The following is a 17838-nucleotide window of genomic DNA, read 5'->3' on the forward strand; positions in this document are numbered from 1 at the left end:
GGGTGTGGCTATCCTAGCTCGCTCCTATATCCCCCTCTTCTTTCACAGACTTTCAACCCTTCCCTTTCCACCCCTAGTAAAGGGGAGAACCGATTTTGATGTAAACCATATCTAATTGTACCTATATGTACACGTCATATCCTGTCGTTTGATGCTCCATTTGGTTTATTTATCCCCACTGTCACCCCTAAAAAGCCCTAAATGTAATAAACGGATGAACCGATTTAGATAAAATATGACTAATTATTGTAATTCACACATTGGCCTTTCATATTTTGGTATCATAAAAATAGAGATACCTATTTGACGAAATATAAAATAAAAAAATAGTAGTAAAAACTTTCATCCTCTATTTTAGCGCCTTTATCAAAATTCTTTATTAGGTAACGGATTCCTACATCATATATATAATCATAGGCATGCCATATTTCTATAGTAGTAGCACAGTATTACAATATTAGGAAATATGGTAATACTGTGGTAGTAGTTTGGGCTTTATTTATTTTTAGATAGATAAAGTAGTTACCTACACACTAAGCCTACACATATAAAAATATACTTTCTAGTACAAATTGAAGTTTATTGTGATGGAAAAAGCATTTAAGTAATGATTTATGTACTTTTCTAGAATCTCTATGTCCATATTATGTAGCTTATTGAGGAAGCTCACTCGATTAAAGCCGATAAAAAGCGTTGCAAGAAATACCTAAGTAGTGACAACAAATGCGTTTTGTCATTTAATATCTCTTGAATGTATCGTTATACCTACAATACAGGCTTTTATTTAATATTTTTATACTTAAATCACAAGAAAATTGAAATATCAAACATGACTCTACAAAATGTATTTATAGACTAAGTACATATTTATTCCTTCACTACGAACAAAGTGCTAAGGCGCCATTCTAATGAGTATTTCGTTTCAACAAAAGAATTTATGCATGAAGGTTGTATTAAAAACAAAATCCTAACTAACAGTAATTGCGTCAAAGTGGAAGAATGCTTTACACTCGTTTAATTTGAAAAACGCGAAGGGGGTTGCGAGGTCAGCTGAGTGGGCTTACTCCTCCCGTACCTAATAGGTATATACGATACGATCTTATGAAGTGCGCAGTCGAGTTTAGTTGTAGTAGTTGACTGGGTGCCTTGTGAGGTGGTACTTGTCAAAACTTTCCCTCAAAGCCTCGTATATTTGATCAATGGCATTCTAAATACACATACCACGCATCATGGGCTGCACTAGCAGCGCTCCAAATATGGCTGATATACAAACTAATGCAACAGGTATTAAACAATATATCTCGAGCACTTTTCTTACCGTTATACCACAAAGACAATAAATATTCCCAGTGATTTTCAGTCTTAATAATAGCTGAGAGTCTGAGACCGAAATATCCTTTTGTTCAAATCAACGAGTAGATACCTAAATTAATACTTACTTTATACATAATGAAATTCAATTCGTAATGTACTTATTGTACCTGCCAAGGAAACTAATGTCACTTTCATATGTAGAATATAATATACGTTATAGAAATGTTTTATGTACCTATGCAATGACCATTAATAGTGTATATTAAATAACATAGTAGGTACCTTACTTATTATAATGGACTAAGTGAATATATGAGTAAAACCTTGATGCTAAATTTACCATTTACAGCCATTCGTGGCGGCGAGATCCAATCTGAATTAGATATGCAAAGTTATCCAACCCATTAGATACGACTTTTTTATATTTTTTACTTCTAAATGTCATTCGTATGTAAGTAGGTACATTCTATATGGAGAATTCGTTTTATTTGAAATATTTTTTTTATATGAATATGAATATCTTTAGTTATTTTAAAGTTTCTCTCTCCCGCAAACATCAATCCCAATAAAACAATTTCACATCGTGATAGGTCTTTAATACAACGTGTACCTACACGTGTTCTGTACGTTATAAATTATAATATTCGTAAATATTAAATTAAATGGCACTATTGCGGTCGTTTTTCTACTAGGAAATGTTAACTGCCATGAACGTGGTTGTCGGAAACAGTATCGCCTGTAATAACTTACCACCCCATACTACTATCTGCGGAGTGCGGACATACCTACCACTTTTTCTTATCGTAAGGAGATGCTAAGTTTTTGAACATTTCCTTTTATAGCATGTCTTTCGCGTTTATAACTTTATAAAAGTTAACTACAAAAATAAAAAAAATTATCTTCGAATCAAAGAGGGTTTTGGTTTTTTCTTCAAATAATAAAAGTAGAGAATAAATTAAATCGTCTAAATGTATTTATCCCTTGGATAAAATTCTTCAAAGATACTTCTACAAAGCAAATAAGTAGTTACGTATTTCAACTACGAAAAATCATAATATTTAAAAGTGTGATACTGAGTGTCACTCTATAATATTGAGTGTCATTTGCTAACATAACGTACCTAATAATTATTCTTGAAATATTAAACGTGAGAGAAGTATTCACTCAAGTAAGTAACTAAGTATATATTTATAAAAAGGTTAGTTATATAAAACGATATCCAAGTCATACGATATAAATAAGGTAGAATTATGACATCATTGGTAATTAAAATAAATGAAACTAAAAACCACTTTAAAATATAAATCATTAAACTTACATAGTTAAGTAATCTGTAATGGTTAGGTAGTAAATAAGGCAGAGTACCTACCTTCTAGGGGAGCGCGCTCATTGTTGATCACATCTTCCCTTGCTCTGTATCTTCCCTTATAGCCGGCAAGATTGCCGTCCAGCGATTCCCTATTTTGTCATAAAAAAGCTAGAAATATCGATTTACCTCTGCTTATCCGTGGTTTTCTTCATCTGGTGTAAAGGGAACTAAGTTTTATTATATGACAAGTTAATAATATTTTCGTATGTAATTAGTTAGTAACTGTTGACAGCAAAGTAACAGCTGTAGAAGAAATAGGCATTTCTTCTACAGCTGTTACTTTGCTTGCTAATACAATAAAAACGATAGGAACTTGCGGACAAAAATAGCGCTGTGTGTTTGTATCGTAAACCTATTACTTCTCGATATACGTGGTGCTTGATAGACACTAGACACCTAATCTTGTCTGACACGGTAATTACCTACTAAGTATTGATTTCGCACATGATAGGTACATAAACAATTAATGATAACTATATCTATCAGTTTTATCACTGAGTTTAGACAATTACATAGTTAAATTTAAGTTTTATATAGTACTAGATTTCCGCCCGCGGTTTCGCCCGCTTTTTCAAAGGAAAACCCGCATAGTTCCCGTTCCCGTGGGATTTCCGGGATAAAACCTAACCTATGTGTTAATCCAAGTTACCTTCTATATGCGTGCTAAATTTCATTGTAATCGCGGTTCAGTAGTATTTGCGTGAAAAAGTAACAAACACACACACATCCTCACAAACTTTCGCATTTATAATATTAGTAGGATTAAAACTGCTTTTATCTCTCTGATTAGTTTTTTAATTTATTTATTAAATTGTATTAAGTTCTCTTCTGAATATATAATTTATATAATTTAGTTTGAATAGAAATTTTCCTGGCTTATAAACTTTTTTCTGACTTATACAAATTTTCCTTATCTATATAATTTTGCGGAAAAGAGAAATTTTCCTCAAGTATAGAAATTTTCCTGGCGTATAGAAATTTGCCTGGCTTAAAAACATTTTCCTGACTTATACAAATTTTCCTTATCTTTATAATTTTGCGCCAAAGAGAAATTTTCCTCACGTATATAAATTTTCCTGGCGTGTAAAAATTTTCCTGGCTTATAAACATATTCATGACTTATAAAAATTTTCCTTATCTTTATAATTTTGCGGCAAAGAGAAATTTTCCTCACGTTTAGAGATTTTCCAGTCCTATGGAAATTTTCCTGACTTATCGTAATTTTCCCGACTTATGGATTTTTCCTGACTAATATAAATTTTTGCGGTCAAGAGAAATTTTTCTCACGTATAGAAATTTTCCTGGCTTATAGAATTTGTCCTGACGTATAGAAATTTTCCTGTCTAATCGAAATTTTCCTGGCGTATAGAAATTTTCCTGACATATAGAAATTTTCCTGACGTATAGAAATTTTCCGGAATTATGGAAATTTTCCTGGCGTATAGAAATTTTCCTGGCGTATATTAATTTTCCTGACTTATATAAATTTTTCGTGACTTATCGTAATTTTTCTATCAATCGAAATTTCCCTAACTATTGTTAAAATCATTTTTCTAATCTTCCTAAAATTGGAAATTTTTACGACTGATTAAAGTAAACCACCCACCTATTCCCACCCACATCCCGTACGCTATGCTCTCTATCCACAGGCCGCGTGCGCGCAGAATGGCTCAGTAAGCTGCATAGCTAGCGAACGTATACACTCGCCCGGTCGTTGGGCGCTTTCACCAGGGCCCTGGAATTATTGAATTATTATTAATTTCATGAACAATATCTTCATCATCATCATTTTTATTGAAATCAATAATTATATATATTTTTCTTTGCCCGCGGATTCCCCTGATGTTAAATTCGCATTAGTATGAGTCGTTTTTTCGCTGTCAAAAGTTACCCATGGCCATGTCACATTAAAACGTTAATAAACACACTTTCGCATTTATTATATCACTAGAGGTCCGCCCCGGCTTCGCCCGTGGTACATATTTCGCAATAAAAGGTAGCCTGTGTGGCTGTGTCCTTTCTCGGGTATCAAAATATCTCCATACCAAATTTCATGCAAATTGGTTCAGTAGTTTAGGCGTGATTGAGTAACAGACAGACAGAGTTAGGTACTTTCACATTTATAATATTATTATTTATTTATTTATTTAACACTTTATTGTGCAAAAAACAAAATATACATAAAGGTTACAAAAATAAGATTAGAAAGCACAAAGGGCGGCCTTATCACTATGCAGTGATCTCTGCCAGGCAACCACGTTATTCACGTATACACGTATTATAGTATGGATGGATAATTGGATAGCTTTAGGATTAGTTGTCCCTATAATTATGTATCGTCTTTTTATTAAAATCAATTAACTTTAATCAATTTACTTCAATAGGTATAGCAAGATCTTTACTTTGGGAATTTTTTTTAATAATTTATTGCCTGGTTTTTACTTAGAGCAAACAACTTTTTGTTTTAATGCTTTAGGGGTTTTTAAATACGTATACTTTACCTTTCAGAAGAAACAAAAGTACAAAAGGATAATGAAATAGACAAAATGAGCTCGGAGAACAATGTTGATAAAAAGTTTGAAAGTAAAAATAATATTGAAGCGCTTCCTTCGTGTGATACTTTTACGGAAAATATACAATTAGCTAGTAATAGTGATTCTACAGATACTAATCATGATACGGAAGGAAAAGTAAACGGTAAGTATGAATCTTTTATTTAAATATGTTTAAAAATAGCAACCAAAAGAGAAATGGAAGTTTTATAGTCTTCAAAAGTCAAAATAATGGTTAGAATTTCATTGTCTGTTTCTTCTTTATAAAATTTATATTTTATATGTTGATAAACCAATGTTGGGTTCGACTACATTTTACAGGCTTTGTTTGAAAATTGTTTTTTTTTATGGAGTGACTTCAAAAGTTAATTAACCTATGTTGTTAAAATATGAGCTGTAGGATACGACTTCTAAATATTTTTTTTTTTGCTCTACAGTATACTTACACTCATCTAAAGTCCTAAAAATGTTATATGTACGTACTTACTGCCTCTACGGAAATCCCCAAAGTAAATGTATATATGGTCTATACAGGGTGTCCCACTGTTGGTATACTAAGCTCAAAGGAGGTTATAGTTTTGCATACGCTGAGTACGTAAAAAATACTTATAAAATTCCAGACGCATTTTTTTTTCAAAAAGATAAATTCTTAAAACTCTATGTGTACACCCATAACAAGCAACCCGCCCAACTTTGCCACCAGCACGTGAGCTATCGTTTAAGATTATATTTTCATAGACAAAATGCTCACATTAGAGAAGCGGTATATGCCGGCTGCGCGAAACTAGAGAAGAAAACATGGATTTTCAGGAAAAATTTAGCAAAAAATTTTTGACGTCATTTTGTTGTTTAAGTATTTTTTACGTGATCAGGGTATGCAAAACTACAAGTCCCTTTGCGCTTAGTATACCAATAGTGGGACACCCTGTATATTATACTTATGAATATCTGTATTTTATATTTATCTGAATCTTTATTTTACTAATAAAATAAAGAAGTTCAGAGTAGGGTAAGTCCGGGGTAGTTGGCCATAGTTTTTTCTAAGCTCTATCAGAAATGAAATACTTTTGTTTTTGTGATTGTATTTATTTTTTATTAAACTTTAAAGATTCAACTATGATATTCTAAACATAAAAGTAATAAATTCTAGTAAGATCACCTTATTAATTTAAGTTTTTTAAAAATTACAATTGGCCATCTCTCCCGAGGTGTCCGGGCGTGATGGCCATGGCACTAGAGGTAAGATGGCCATAACTCAATTATAGGCTTACGATTACTTTTTGCCCCATTTTATAGATTTAAGTCTTCTTTTATCTTCTTCGACGCGCTTTTTTTAGTTAGGTATTGTCTCCCCCTTTTCAGTTGACGTCAATGTGGAGACCGCTTTAGAACCTTTTTCAACAAGCACGTGTCCCGGACGACTGTTTAGCTGTAGTCCAGATTCATAACATCTCATTGTCTTGGATAAAGACGCATTCAAGCAGTTGAAATTATGCATTTACTTCTAATTTAACTATTCGGCTAATTCGTAAGCTATTTATCTCACGTCACCCATCGTTGAAGCAAAGCCTTTAGCTTGCATTGTTTTGATAGACGTAACAAATTTATTCTCGTTTTCTTCTCCAAATGAAGTAGGTCCCATTGGTCCTTTCTTGACATTATTTTCTCAAAGCGCGTTGAGAATAAAATTTCAAGGTCGCGTCATGTCAATACCGTCACGTCATAGAGTAAGGTGACGATTTTGGTATCTTTGAATCTTGCCAAAGAAGTTTCACTTGTGACACGTGTGCTCGGCACACACGCTCTTTTTATTTTTATTCTACATTTTATTGTTTTTATAGGTATTTGGTACTGGAGTCTTGCCGCGCGTACCAATGAGCTATCATTACAGCATTAATAGCTGCTTTTAGCGATTCTTCCGACCTCTTACAGCCACTGCCTTTCTCTTGTATTTATTAGGCATCTAAAACAAATATAAAGATAAATCAATTATTTGTACAAAACACTATTTTTATATTATATGTCACTATGGCCATCATATACCGACTAGAATTGGCCATCTGTCCTTATATTCCGGGAGAGATGGCCACATCAAAAACTAAAACAAATAATGACATGAAACAAATAATTTTGAGGTTATAACGTAGCACTGTTCGTATACTTTACAACAAATACAAATATACCCATTAATTTAAGAAACTAACACCACACTTGTGAAAAACAGTTGACATCTAAAAAATATTCAAGCTATTCGAATCAAAAAACAAAGGATTTACTTACCTTTTCTTTGTTTTTTGCATAATCTTTTGCCGTACCTTTGCCCTCTCACACGACACGCAGCAAACTAAGCGCTAAATAGTGACACCTAGTGAACGAATCCCTTAAATATTTCGATAGGCCATCTCTCCTGTATGGCCATCTACCCCGGAATTACCCTAATATTAATTGCCTACACTAAAATAATTTAACAAAGGTTACCTACATTTTAAACTTACAAAAGAATTAAGTAAAATTATGTAAAACAAAACAAAAGCGAGGTGCTATTTGCTATATTTAAAGCAAGTATTTAGATATGCAAGACCTAACAATAAACATGCCTTATAATGAATGTACCTAGTCGTTAGGTTTATTAAAATATAGTCGGCGAAACTTTAATTTTATGGGACTCCTTTGTTCACTTTTAAACGAGTTAAATTATAATTTTGTTTCGAAGGTGAAGTTTGAATTTGCTATTAAATTGCGTGACTGCTCTATTATCTGCTAAGTCTGCTATGTAGATAAATGCTTTCTTTTCGTATGAGCTTTTGATCAAGTAGCTGAAGTAAATTAAGTATACTTCCTTACTTAGACATACTTACTAATCAACAAATTTAATGATTTTAAAAGATATATTACTACTGGCTTAGGTACAAATAAAATAATAGCAACATTTAATTAGTGAAGATTTTTTGATGGAACTTAAAATTGACTAGGTTTTCACTTTTCAACCATAGCGCGCCCGCGTTGTAGGTACCTACATAAAAAACTTAAAAAAATATAACACAAACTACAACAAAATATAGGGTGATTTTTTTGCTGGTTTCTTTTTGGCAATACTGTTTTTGATAGATCACGCGTGAATCGTGTCTTGTGTCTTTATCAAACTTGTTCAGTTTGGTCTATAATTTAACCATGAATCGACTTACGAACGAACAACGCTTGCAAATTATTGAATTTTACTATCAAAATGCATGCTCGGTTAAGAGAGTGTGAAGTCGGTTAAGAAGTGCGCGATGCACTTCATCGATTGGCGATTTTATTTTTTTTTGCTTAAAATGGAAGAATTGGACATGCCTCACACGTGGTTTCAAAAAGACGGTGCCACATGCCACACGGCACGCGAAATAATAGCCCAATTGAGAGCCGCCTTCGGCGAACAGTTTATCTCACGTTTTGGGCCCGTCGATTGGCCGCCTAGATCGCGTGATCAAACGCCTTTGGACTATTTCTTATGCCTACAAGGATAAACCAGCAACGATTGACGCACTGGTAGCCAATATTGAAGCATTTAAGTATTCGTGATATACCGGCCGATATGTTGTAGAGAGTGTGCCGAAATTAGGCCTTGCGAATGGGCCATCTAAACTGGAGCCGCGGCCATCATTTGCATGAAATCATCTTCAAACATTAAATTATATTGATCGTTTTATCAATTCCATTATAGATTACATCAACATTTTCAAGTTTTTTGTGTTTTTTTTGAAAATCAAATCCTATACCTCTTAAAAAATCACCCGTTACAACATTGTTATAAAACCTTCCCATTGAACACTTTAATTTATAAAAATAATGCATTCAAATCCGTTGCGCAGATATAAGTATCCAAGCGTACAAAGAGACAGCCGGAGAAACTTGTAGTGATGATAAAATATAGGTACCTATGGGTTATTTCTAACAATAAAACTATGTCAGTGGAAATATCACAAAATGCGTAAGTCGTCGTATGAAGGTCTGCCTTATGGTGACCGACACGTTTAGTCAAAAAAAAGTATAATGATTTATAAATGTAGCGACTATTAACTCCCCATGATATCGGACCATTACACGACCGGTCGGTAACCTCAAGTTGAACTTGTCCTTTGATTAAAGAAATATTTTCAAGGTATATTTTTGTCGGCTACTAAACGCTCTATAAACGCAATACTGTTATTAGTTTAAATCCTTATCTCAGGCTATAATTATGAGAAAGTAGGTTTCCCTATTATTGTTTTATTAGATTTTCTTCTATGTTACAGCTGCAGCTGAAGTAGGCCCACATAAGAGAGCAATACTAAATAAAACAGATAAGCCTTGCAACAGACAAATGCCATCCAGAATTTTCCTGATGATCTAAAATTTAACAATATATAATCGCTAATGAAGACATGTTAAAAATATATGTATCTACGTTTTGAGTGCCTTTAAACACCTAGGTAAATGTAAAAATAAAAACAAACCTTTTGCGTGACATCAACGAATTGTTGTAACTCTTATGGTAATTATCACGACAAATAGGCCAGTGACTGGATTCTGGAACGTTTCCAAATCAACGTTGTGGTTTAATTTGCGGGCTATATAGAAATTAATGTAGTTGTATTGTTATAGTTAGACTTTTAATAAAAAAAAAACATTAACTTCAAGTATGTACTCAAAAATCTAATACATAATATATTAGTTATAAGTATATTATAAGTAGGTAAGTGTGATTGGTATACCTATAAATATTCTATTTTTAATAGGCACAGACAGACAGTGACAGCGACTTTGTTATAAACCATGCAGTGATTACAATCCATACTATTTAATATTATAAAGTAAATCTTTCTGTCTGGCTCTCTTCTTCACGCCTGAGCCACTGAACCAAGTTAGTACAAAGAAGTGAGACCTAAAAAAGGACATTATAGAAACGAGAACTATTGGTTTGATATTTTGGTTTTTAAATAGCATTCAAATGCTTTATACATACAACTATTTTTTTAAAGAATAGAAAAAATTCAATCACGAGGCAGGATCGATTCGAGCCTGCGTCTTCCGCGCCATTCCGGGGCGACGCCTGACCAAGTCGGCCACCCATGATCCACTAATCGAATTTATTCTACTCTATATGTTTTAGTTTTATGAGTCTAACATCACCCCAACACCCCGCACCATGAAAGCTTTGTTCAGGCATTGCGACTTAATGGCGGAAGACGCGGGTTCAATTCCCGCCTCGAGTGATCGATTTTTCTATGCGAGTGAAGCCGCACGGTAGGGTCATCATAATCTACTTATTTATTTTCAGATTTGGATGGAAACGCGCCGTTAGAATTAAAGATTCATGATAAGCAAAATGGCCAGGAAAATAAAATTACAACATTTAAAGAGGTAGCAGACATTGTCATAGTCAATAAAATACTTGAAGATACTCGTATTGAGGATATAAATGAGCTTCCCAGTAACGAGGAATGTGTCGATGAAACTATACTGACCGAATCGGTGGAGGTCGATGAGCCGTGCAATCCAGAAATTGTAACAAGTCCTTTAGAAGAAATAGAAATTACGTGAGTTTCACTTTCTCTTAATGTTTACTCTTAATTAGGTAATGCTTGTAACAAGAAAATCCGTATTTACAGTTTCTCGAAAGAAAAATACTAATATATTTAAAAAACAAAATAAAACAAGGCATTCCCGCAAGAAAGCATAGGAAATATCCAAAATATTTATTCGTAGATATAGATATAGACATACTTACTTATAATATTCCATTGAGATAATAATTTTCAATGTGGACTCAGAATGAATAGGTATTAGGTACCTCGTTAATACTTTGATTATCTACATAATATGTATATCCATTTTTTTTCTATTTTTTAAGGGAAGAAGATAGCAAACCTATAGAACACGTAAGTCCAAGTCAGTCGGAATGCAGTCGATCAACTCGATGGGAGGCTTTAGCTGACATTGCTGCGGAACTGCCTCCTTCTCTTGCAGTTGATCCAGTCACGGGTCAGATTTATACTCTTTCTAAATAATAATGATGGTTATAACTTATAACCACAAGAAAATATATCAAAAAGCACACAAATGGTAATCTGTGACACCAAATAAATTAGTAAGTACGATTAATAGCTAGTACCGTTTATATTATCTGCTCCTAAGACCTATACTTAATCGGTAATCCTATATTGGGTTCTTTCTCACATATATGTATTAATAATACTATTAAGTTAAAATGTATTGAAATTTTAAATAACTAAAATTGTTATGTTGACTTTACTTATTCAACGAGAAACATCCATTTTGGGAATAATACATCTAAATTGAAAAAAATAAAATTGTCGCCACAGTCTTATTAAATCATGAATCTTGATCACCGTAAGATTGTAATACAGGATTACAATTTATTATTTATCTTGCGTGATAGCAAACTGTAAAAAATTGTGATATTTTTATTTTAAAAATAATAACGCGGCTTTATAGGGTTACTTGTAAAACACCAGCAACCTCGCAGGACAAGATAGCTAACATCATAAGTAAAAGTAACCTGTAACAACATATTTTTGATAATTTGTTAGATTTTATTTTCATACAAAAATAAATATTTATTTAATTTTCCGTTTGAATATTATAAACTCTACGCGCATCCCAAAAATTACGTAACAAGAAGCGAACGAGAGGGGGAAGGGGGCGTCACGTCGTCCTTTCGATAATGAATAGAACACAAGACTTACAAATGTTAAGAGAGTACAATAAAAGTTGTATACGTAGTATATTATTAGTCTGTGATAAAAGCTTAAAAAATCATTTAAAAGTTAAGCCAATAGTCGTAGAACAAAATATTATGTTGTTACTTCTGATGTTAGCTATCTCGTCCTGCGAGGTTGCTGGTGTCTACAAGTAACCCTGTATAAATGCGCAGTAAATGTATTATGCTGAAAACATTCATTTAAATATATGTTTATAAAAATCTAGATGCACAGCTCTCATATTATGACCAACGCGCGAAAGTGGCGCGGCGGTAGTAACACTCTCCAATTTTATTTTCGATGTTGTAGTTATCTTTTAAGCATAACTATATGTACCTACCTACTTAGTTTCTCAAATATTCAACACTAAGCGGTTGTTTTTATAACGAATTTTACAAAAAGCAATAAAATTTTACGACTGCTGCAGCTGATTGTTAATTGGTACATAAGGCATGAAATATGATGACTGAAATTTTAGAAAAATTCAAACAAAATCACACATTTCTTCCTTCCTATACAGGGTGTCCCACCGTCGCGTCCGCCTCGGTATTCTAAACTCAATTGGAATTTGGACGATATAGTTTTGCATACTTACGCTGAGTACGTAAAAAATATGTACCTACTTATAAAATTCCAGATGCATTTTTTTTCAAACGGCTGCGCGAAACTAGACTCTAGAGAAGAAAACATGAATTTTAAGGAAAAATTAAGCAAACAACTTTTTAGTTTTTGTATTTTTTACGTGATCAGTGTATGCAGGACTAACTACAAGTTCCTTCGCGCTTATTATACCGATAGTGGGACACCCTAATAAGCCATTATTATATTTTCCGTCCAATTTAGAATGCTGTGCTCATTCCATCCGGACGTTTTTGAAACGTTGATCTTGGGTTTTTTCTATGTTATGCTAGGTTGTAACTTGTAATTCCATTCACTACGCACTAACTCGAGCTGAACACCGAGCCGTACATCTGTCATCGCGTCCACACCCAATCCACACCATCACACCATCACACGCTAGCGGCTAGGCTATGAACCGCGCACACGCAGATTTGTCCGCAGAGGCCGACTTGTCGCCAGTGACAAATTCGGCGGATGGGCGTGCCAATAAATTGTATTTGGTAGCCATATTCCAATGTTTACAATAAAACGGTGACATCTACATATTTAATGTATTTGTGTGTAAAATGTATTATGTTAGTTAGTTCTAATTTAAATTTTAAAGTACCTAGTTAAGTATCTAATTAAACATATTTTATAATAAAAAAGTCGTAGCATTATTGTTATTAATGTAATGTATCAATTCAACAGTCGATCATTGTTATTTTCATTAAAGTTGTTGTAAAATATGCATTTTATTTTTTTATCGTATTAAATGTTGTTGCTCAAACTGTTGTTTTATTAAATCAATCAATACTAATCTATACCTATGTCTATACTAATATTATAAAGCTGAAGATATTATAACTAAATATAGGTAACAATTTTTCTTTGTAATTGATAATTAATGTTAAGAAGTCACCACCGCCCATTAACACTTGTAATACTGGTACTTACTGTGTTACAGACCATACTTTGCTGACTTTACTACTTGGCTACATCCCTATTTAACTCCCTGCTAAAGGAGGGTTCTGTTTTTCGAGCATGTGTCTGTATGCCTGCTACAAGGCGCAGCTAGATAGATTTTGACTTATGAGGTGATGCTGTCATCCTTAGAATGGTGCTTGTTAGTCATACGATAATCGTAGGAATTTAACAAATAAAAAAAAAACAAAAACATAGAAACTTAAATTTTATTTACAATAATTACTTATTTTTAACTTTTATCATTGCTACCCCGTTGTCTGTAGCAGTACCACCAAATACAATAACAAACAGTGCAGACTGTTTAAGACTATTCCAAATAGTTTCAACCCACTTATCAATGTTAGACATATCATTTAATTGAACATCTATTTGATCTAGTTTTAAATGAGCCATAACAAAATTATAATCATTTACAGCATTACTAACAGTTGATATGACATCCTCAACTGTGTCAACTGTATTCAGTTTAACCTTTTTTGGTTTGCCCTTTTTTAACTGAGCACTCAAACTATCCTTTGCTTGTGTTAAGTAGGTATGATAGTCTCCAGTAATATTATCACAACCTACCACTAATGATGTTTTTCTTTGCTCAATAATATGGTTGAATATTGATAAGGCATATTCAGGTTTAGTTGTCATTTTAATAATATTTTCTTTGTAAGTTTGTCTATTAGTATGCACCGCATCACCAAATTCTATATTTTTACTAAGCTTCAACTGAACTAGTTTAAGTGACGCTAAAGAATCTTCAATAGAACAATGGCCATTTTTATTTGATTGAATGTCTTCATTCAAAAATTCTTTAGCTAATGTTTTTAATTTTGGTTTTCGTGTTCTCTCTCCAGTGAAATTATATATAAGACTTGTATCAATGACATAGGGATGCATCATCTTCAAAGCATGTAAATCAAGATTAAGTGATTGACCAACTAAAATAGCATCAGGAGGTAGTAACTGTTGCAGATCCTTTTGAACATCTTCTAATCTTTTAGTGACATTTTCTAATTTTGATTTTGTAATACCTGAAAACCTTGTTAAATAATCTGTTATGTTATTGTAAGGTTTTACTAATGATTCATATATAACTTCATGTTTTTCATTGACAACAGATACTCGAGTCAGTTCAGATCCCACATTAGTTATACACATTTCACAATCTAGGCCAAACATGGGTGAGTCTGGTGTAACAGATTTGTATTCATCTTTAGACAGAACATAGTCAGAATAAATATTCTTTAGTTTTCCTTTGAGAGGAACTGGATAATTTTCTTCTATAAGCTGCCAAGTTGACAAAATTAGTTGTGTTCTAGGGAATTGATCTTTAGACTCTTTATAATTAATTTCACTAAATGAATCATTAATTGGAAACACAGCTTTCATCATAACCATAAGGTCTTTCCTTATATCAAGTGCTAAATTCATACTTCCATATTTTTGAATTATTGCCTCTTTTTCAGTTTCAGACAGTGGTACCAATGCTAGTTCTTTTACCAAAGAACCATTGTACACTGATGGTGTGAGTATTTCCACAAAATCTTCACATATTCTATTGATATTTATCATCTTTTCTTTGTATTGTTCCCAGTGCTTGATAGAAATACCCTCAATTATTAAGCAAGTAGTTTGACTTACATGATTACATTTATCTATAACATACCATCTGGGTGGTTGTGATAGATTGAGATTGCCCAATAAAGAGTGAAGAAGTAAATGTTGTATATCTGTTAAAACAAGGGGCACTCTTTCGTTTTCTATTGTTGATAAAGCAGCAGCATTTCCATTTATTTTTAATCTAAATTTAGGGATATGTGTCCTTTGACTTTTCAAATTCTTCTCTATGCCAAGAGATTTTTTTTTGTTTGTATGATGTTTATCTGAAAAAAAAAAAACCAGAGTTTGAAATAGAAATAAAATGCTTAAATAATTAAATACATATATTTGGGCATAATGTTGATTTTTAAAAGCAATATTCGCATCAAAAAAGTCTAAATTATATCAAGACCATAATCATTATAATATTTGTTATGGTATAACTTACCGTCTTTATTTTCTTTACGTCTTTTTTTCTTCAGAGGTTCTTCAGAAATAGAATGAGTGTTCATTGTATAGGATCTATTTATTTTAGGTTATCAACTTTTAATATTATTTCCTATTAAATATTATATAGTTTTTTTTTTGAATTATGATTCAGAAAGCAAACTATACTGCTAGTATTACTAGTAGATTTCAAATGTCTTTACATAACAAAATAAACGTGCCAATGTTGATTTTTATTTCTTCGGTCTTCCCATTTCTTTCATTTGTTGATTGTCAAAAATCTTTTGTGTCATGTGGTCTCGGCCATGTGTGTCAAATGTCAATATCGTAATAAAATGTCATTGAATGACACCCACAGACTATAAAAGACAAAAGTCACCATAGATATGACCCATTATCTGTGATTATGAATCTCATCGATAGATATTTCCGGGTTCCGTTATTATATTTAGGGCGTTTGTCCACTACAAGGAATTTTACGGTCCGGCATTCCGATTTTTTACGGTCCGGTATGGCACGCAATTAATCTAAATACTGGCTTGTGCACTATACGTAATTTTACTGTCCGACATTTTACTTTTCCCTATTCCGGATGGTTTTTTGAGTTTACGAGTCGCTGTAGGTATAATTGTTTTCGAGTGCCCACTTGCTTGGATTTTACTCTTTTTATTGCATATGCCAATTGAAAGCAAGCTCTTGTTTTACTTTCTTTTAGCTGGCAATGAGATTTGAGAAGTCGGTATTGTTATTTTATATATACATTGACCAAGCATTGACCTATAATTATTATCTAAGTAAGTGTTGGTAAGTTAAAGTTCAAGTGGGAATAGATTTAGCTCCTCGTCACCGATTAAAATAAATAAGTGAAACACGCATTTTAAATCTCTTACGGAACTTTACTTTTTATTATAACGAAGTAATATAATATTTCACCTTCTATATTTTTACCTACTCGTTTCTTGTAAAATGCAAAAACAATCATTTATTATACCGCCATACTTCCTTGAACTGTACCGCACTGATCCGAGTAAAGACGGACAGGTGCACAAGCAATTCATCGGTTTTTTCATGCCACACCGGACCGTAAAAAATCGGAATGCCGGACAGTAAAATTCCTTGTAGTGCACAAGCGCCCTAACTCTTTAAATATACGGAACCCTAGAAAATATATCAAAGTTTATGTATTCTAATTTGAATTATTTTCTTTGATAATGACTACACCCACAGGCTCCATCCGAGAAACTCTTACTCCGCCAATTTTTAGTGTAATGCGGATATCATTATGGAAACTTCTGAAAGTCGGAACGATAGTATTAATATAAAGATAAAAAAAGACGTGTGGCACTCGGGGACTGCCGCAGTTATTGCATTGCAAGCATGCTATGCCTTCAAGCCACACCTTTACGCCCGTCGGAGTGGGGAGCGTGAGGATTTTCGTTACTAAATTTCTGGATTCGGTCCCCGCGCTCAAGGCCCACGATAGAAGCTATGCAATAGCTTAAAAATTAATAACCCACACTTAACTATTCTGTTATTATACTAGAAACTGTGCTAGAAACCAATAATGCAAAATGCAATAATGTAAATAATGCAAAAGGATATGTACACCAAGTGATACCAACACTGAGCAACATTAATCTTCTTATATATAAAAATGAATCGCAAAATGTGTTGGTAAGCGCATAACTCGAGAACGGCTGAACCGATTTCGATAATTCTTTTTTTATTATATTCCTTGAAGTACGAGGATGGTTTTTATGTAGAGAAAACGTAAATATGTACCACGGGCGAAGCCGGGGTGGACCGCTAGTATTATAATATAATTAACCGCTCGCTTTCACTCTCACGCTTTTAATATAGAATAGATCAAAGAGTAAAGCGTCTTATTTACGGTCCATCTTGACGTACGTCCCGCCAAGGTCATACACGATGCACGACGCAAAACGACAGTGAATAGCGTTGACGTACGTCAATAATTATTATTATTATCTTGCTGGATGTGCACGACCAACTTTTCATCCAGCAAGCACCCCCACCACCGCGAACGTCGTGCAGATGGACAGTGAATAGCGCGGACGTACAGCAGATTAGTGTTGCCAACAGAAATTAATGTAAATACTTGGAAACATGGCCTAATGATATGATTTTTTTGTGATAACTTAGTGAGTACATGAGCAAGCAAGAAACGGTTATTTTTGATTTTTATGTACACAGGAAATCCCAATTATCATTACTT

At 33.2% G+C, this 17838-nt stretch overlaps 2 protein-coding genes and 1 long non-coding RNA gene across 4 annotated transcripts in view; 1 reads left to right on the forward strand and 2 right to left on the reverse strand.

Annotated features, from left to right (window-relative positions):
- LOC149483991 (uncharacterized) overlaps window positions 1-17838 on the reverse strand; it is a 418879-nt gene that overhangs the window by 151765 nt on the left and 249276 nt on the right. The window lies entirely within an intron of this gene.
- Window positions 1125-13360, forward strand: LOC149484012 (uncharacterized). Of its 2 annotated transcripts, none has more exons than XM_089701526.1 (4): window positions 1125-1284; window positions 5192-5380; window positions 10535-10793; window positions 11108-13360. In XM_089701526.1, the coding sequence occupies exons 1-4, from the start codon at window positions 1230-1232 to the stop codon at window positions 11262-11264; spliced, it is 660 nt and encodes a 219-aa protein (XP_089557652.1). In that variant the 5' UTR covers window positions 1125-1229; the 3' UTR covers window positions 11265-13360. The 2 variants fall into 2 exon arrangements, with proteins under 2 accessions (XP_089557652.1, XP_089557654.1); XM_089701528.1 differs by lacking the exon at window positions 1125-1284 and adding an exon at window positions 4687-4791.
- Window positions 13752-15899, reverse strand: Rexo5 (RNA exonuclease 5). Its single transcript, XM_089701529.1, has 2 exons — window positions 15604-15899; window positions 13752-15439 (listed from the first exon to the last, which is right to left on the reverse strand). Exons 1-2 carry the CDS (start codon window positions 15665-15667, stop codon window positions 13785-13787), a joined length of 1719 nt encoding a protein of 572 aa, XP_089557655.1. The 5' UTR covers window positions 15668-15899; the 3' UTR covers window positions 13752-13784.

The sequence above is a fragment of the Colias philodice genome, chromosome 12 (assembly GCF_061535455.1).
Source record: "Colias philodice isolate Cphi_HAF_F1 chromosome 12, ilColPhil1 Martin Lab GWU primary, whole genome shotgun sequence".
Classification (NCBI taxonomy): Eukaryota; Metazoa; Arthropoda; class Insecta; order Lepidoptera; family Pieridae; genus Colias; species Colias philodice.

Coding starts and splice junctions, on each gene's coding strand:
- LOC149484012 (XM_089701526.1), top strand. CDS start 1,230: ATGGGCTGCACTAGCAGCGCTCCAAATATGGCTGATATACAAACTAAT. Junction 5,381..10,534: donor TACGGAAGGAAAAGTAAACG/GTAAGTATGAAT, acceptor ATTTATTTTCAG/ATTTGGATGGAAACGCGCCG. Junction 10,794..11,107: donor TTAGAAGAAATAGAAATTAC/GTGAGTTTCACT, acceptor CTATTTTTTAAG/GGAAGAAGATAGCAAACCTA.
- Rexo5 (XM_089701529.1), bottom strand. CDS start 15,667: ATGAACACTCATTCTATTTCTGAAGAACCTCTGAAGAAAAAAAGACGT. Junction 15,440..15,603: donor ACGTAAAGAAAATAAAGACG/GTAAGTTATACC, acceptor TTTTTTTTTCAG/ATAAACATCATACAAACAAA.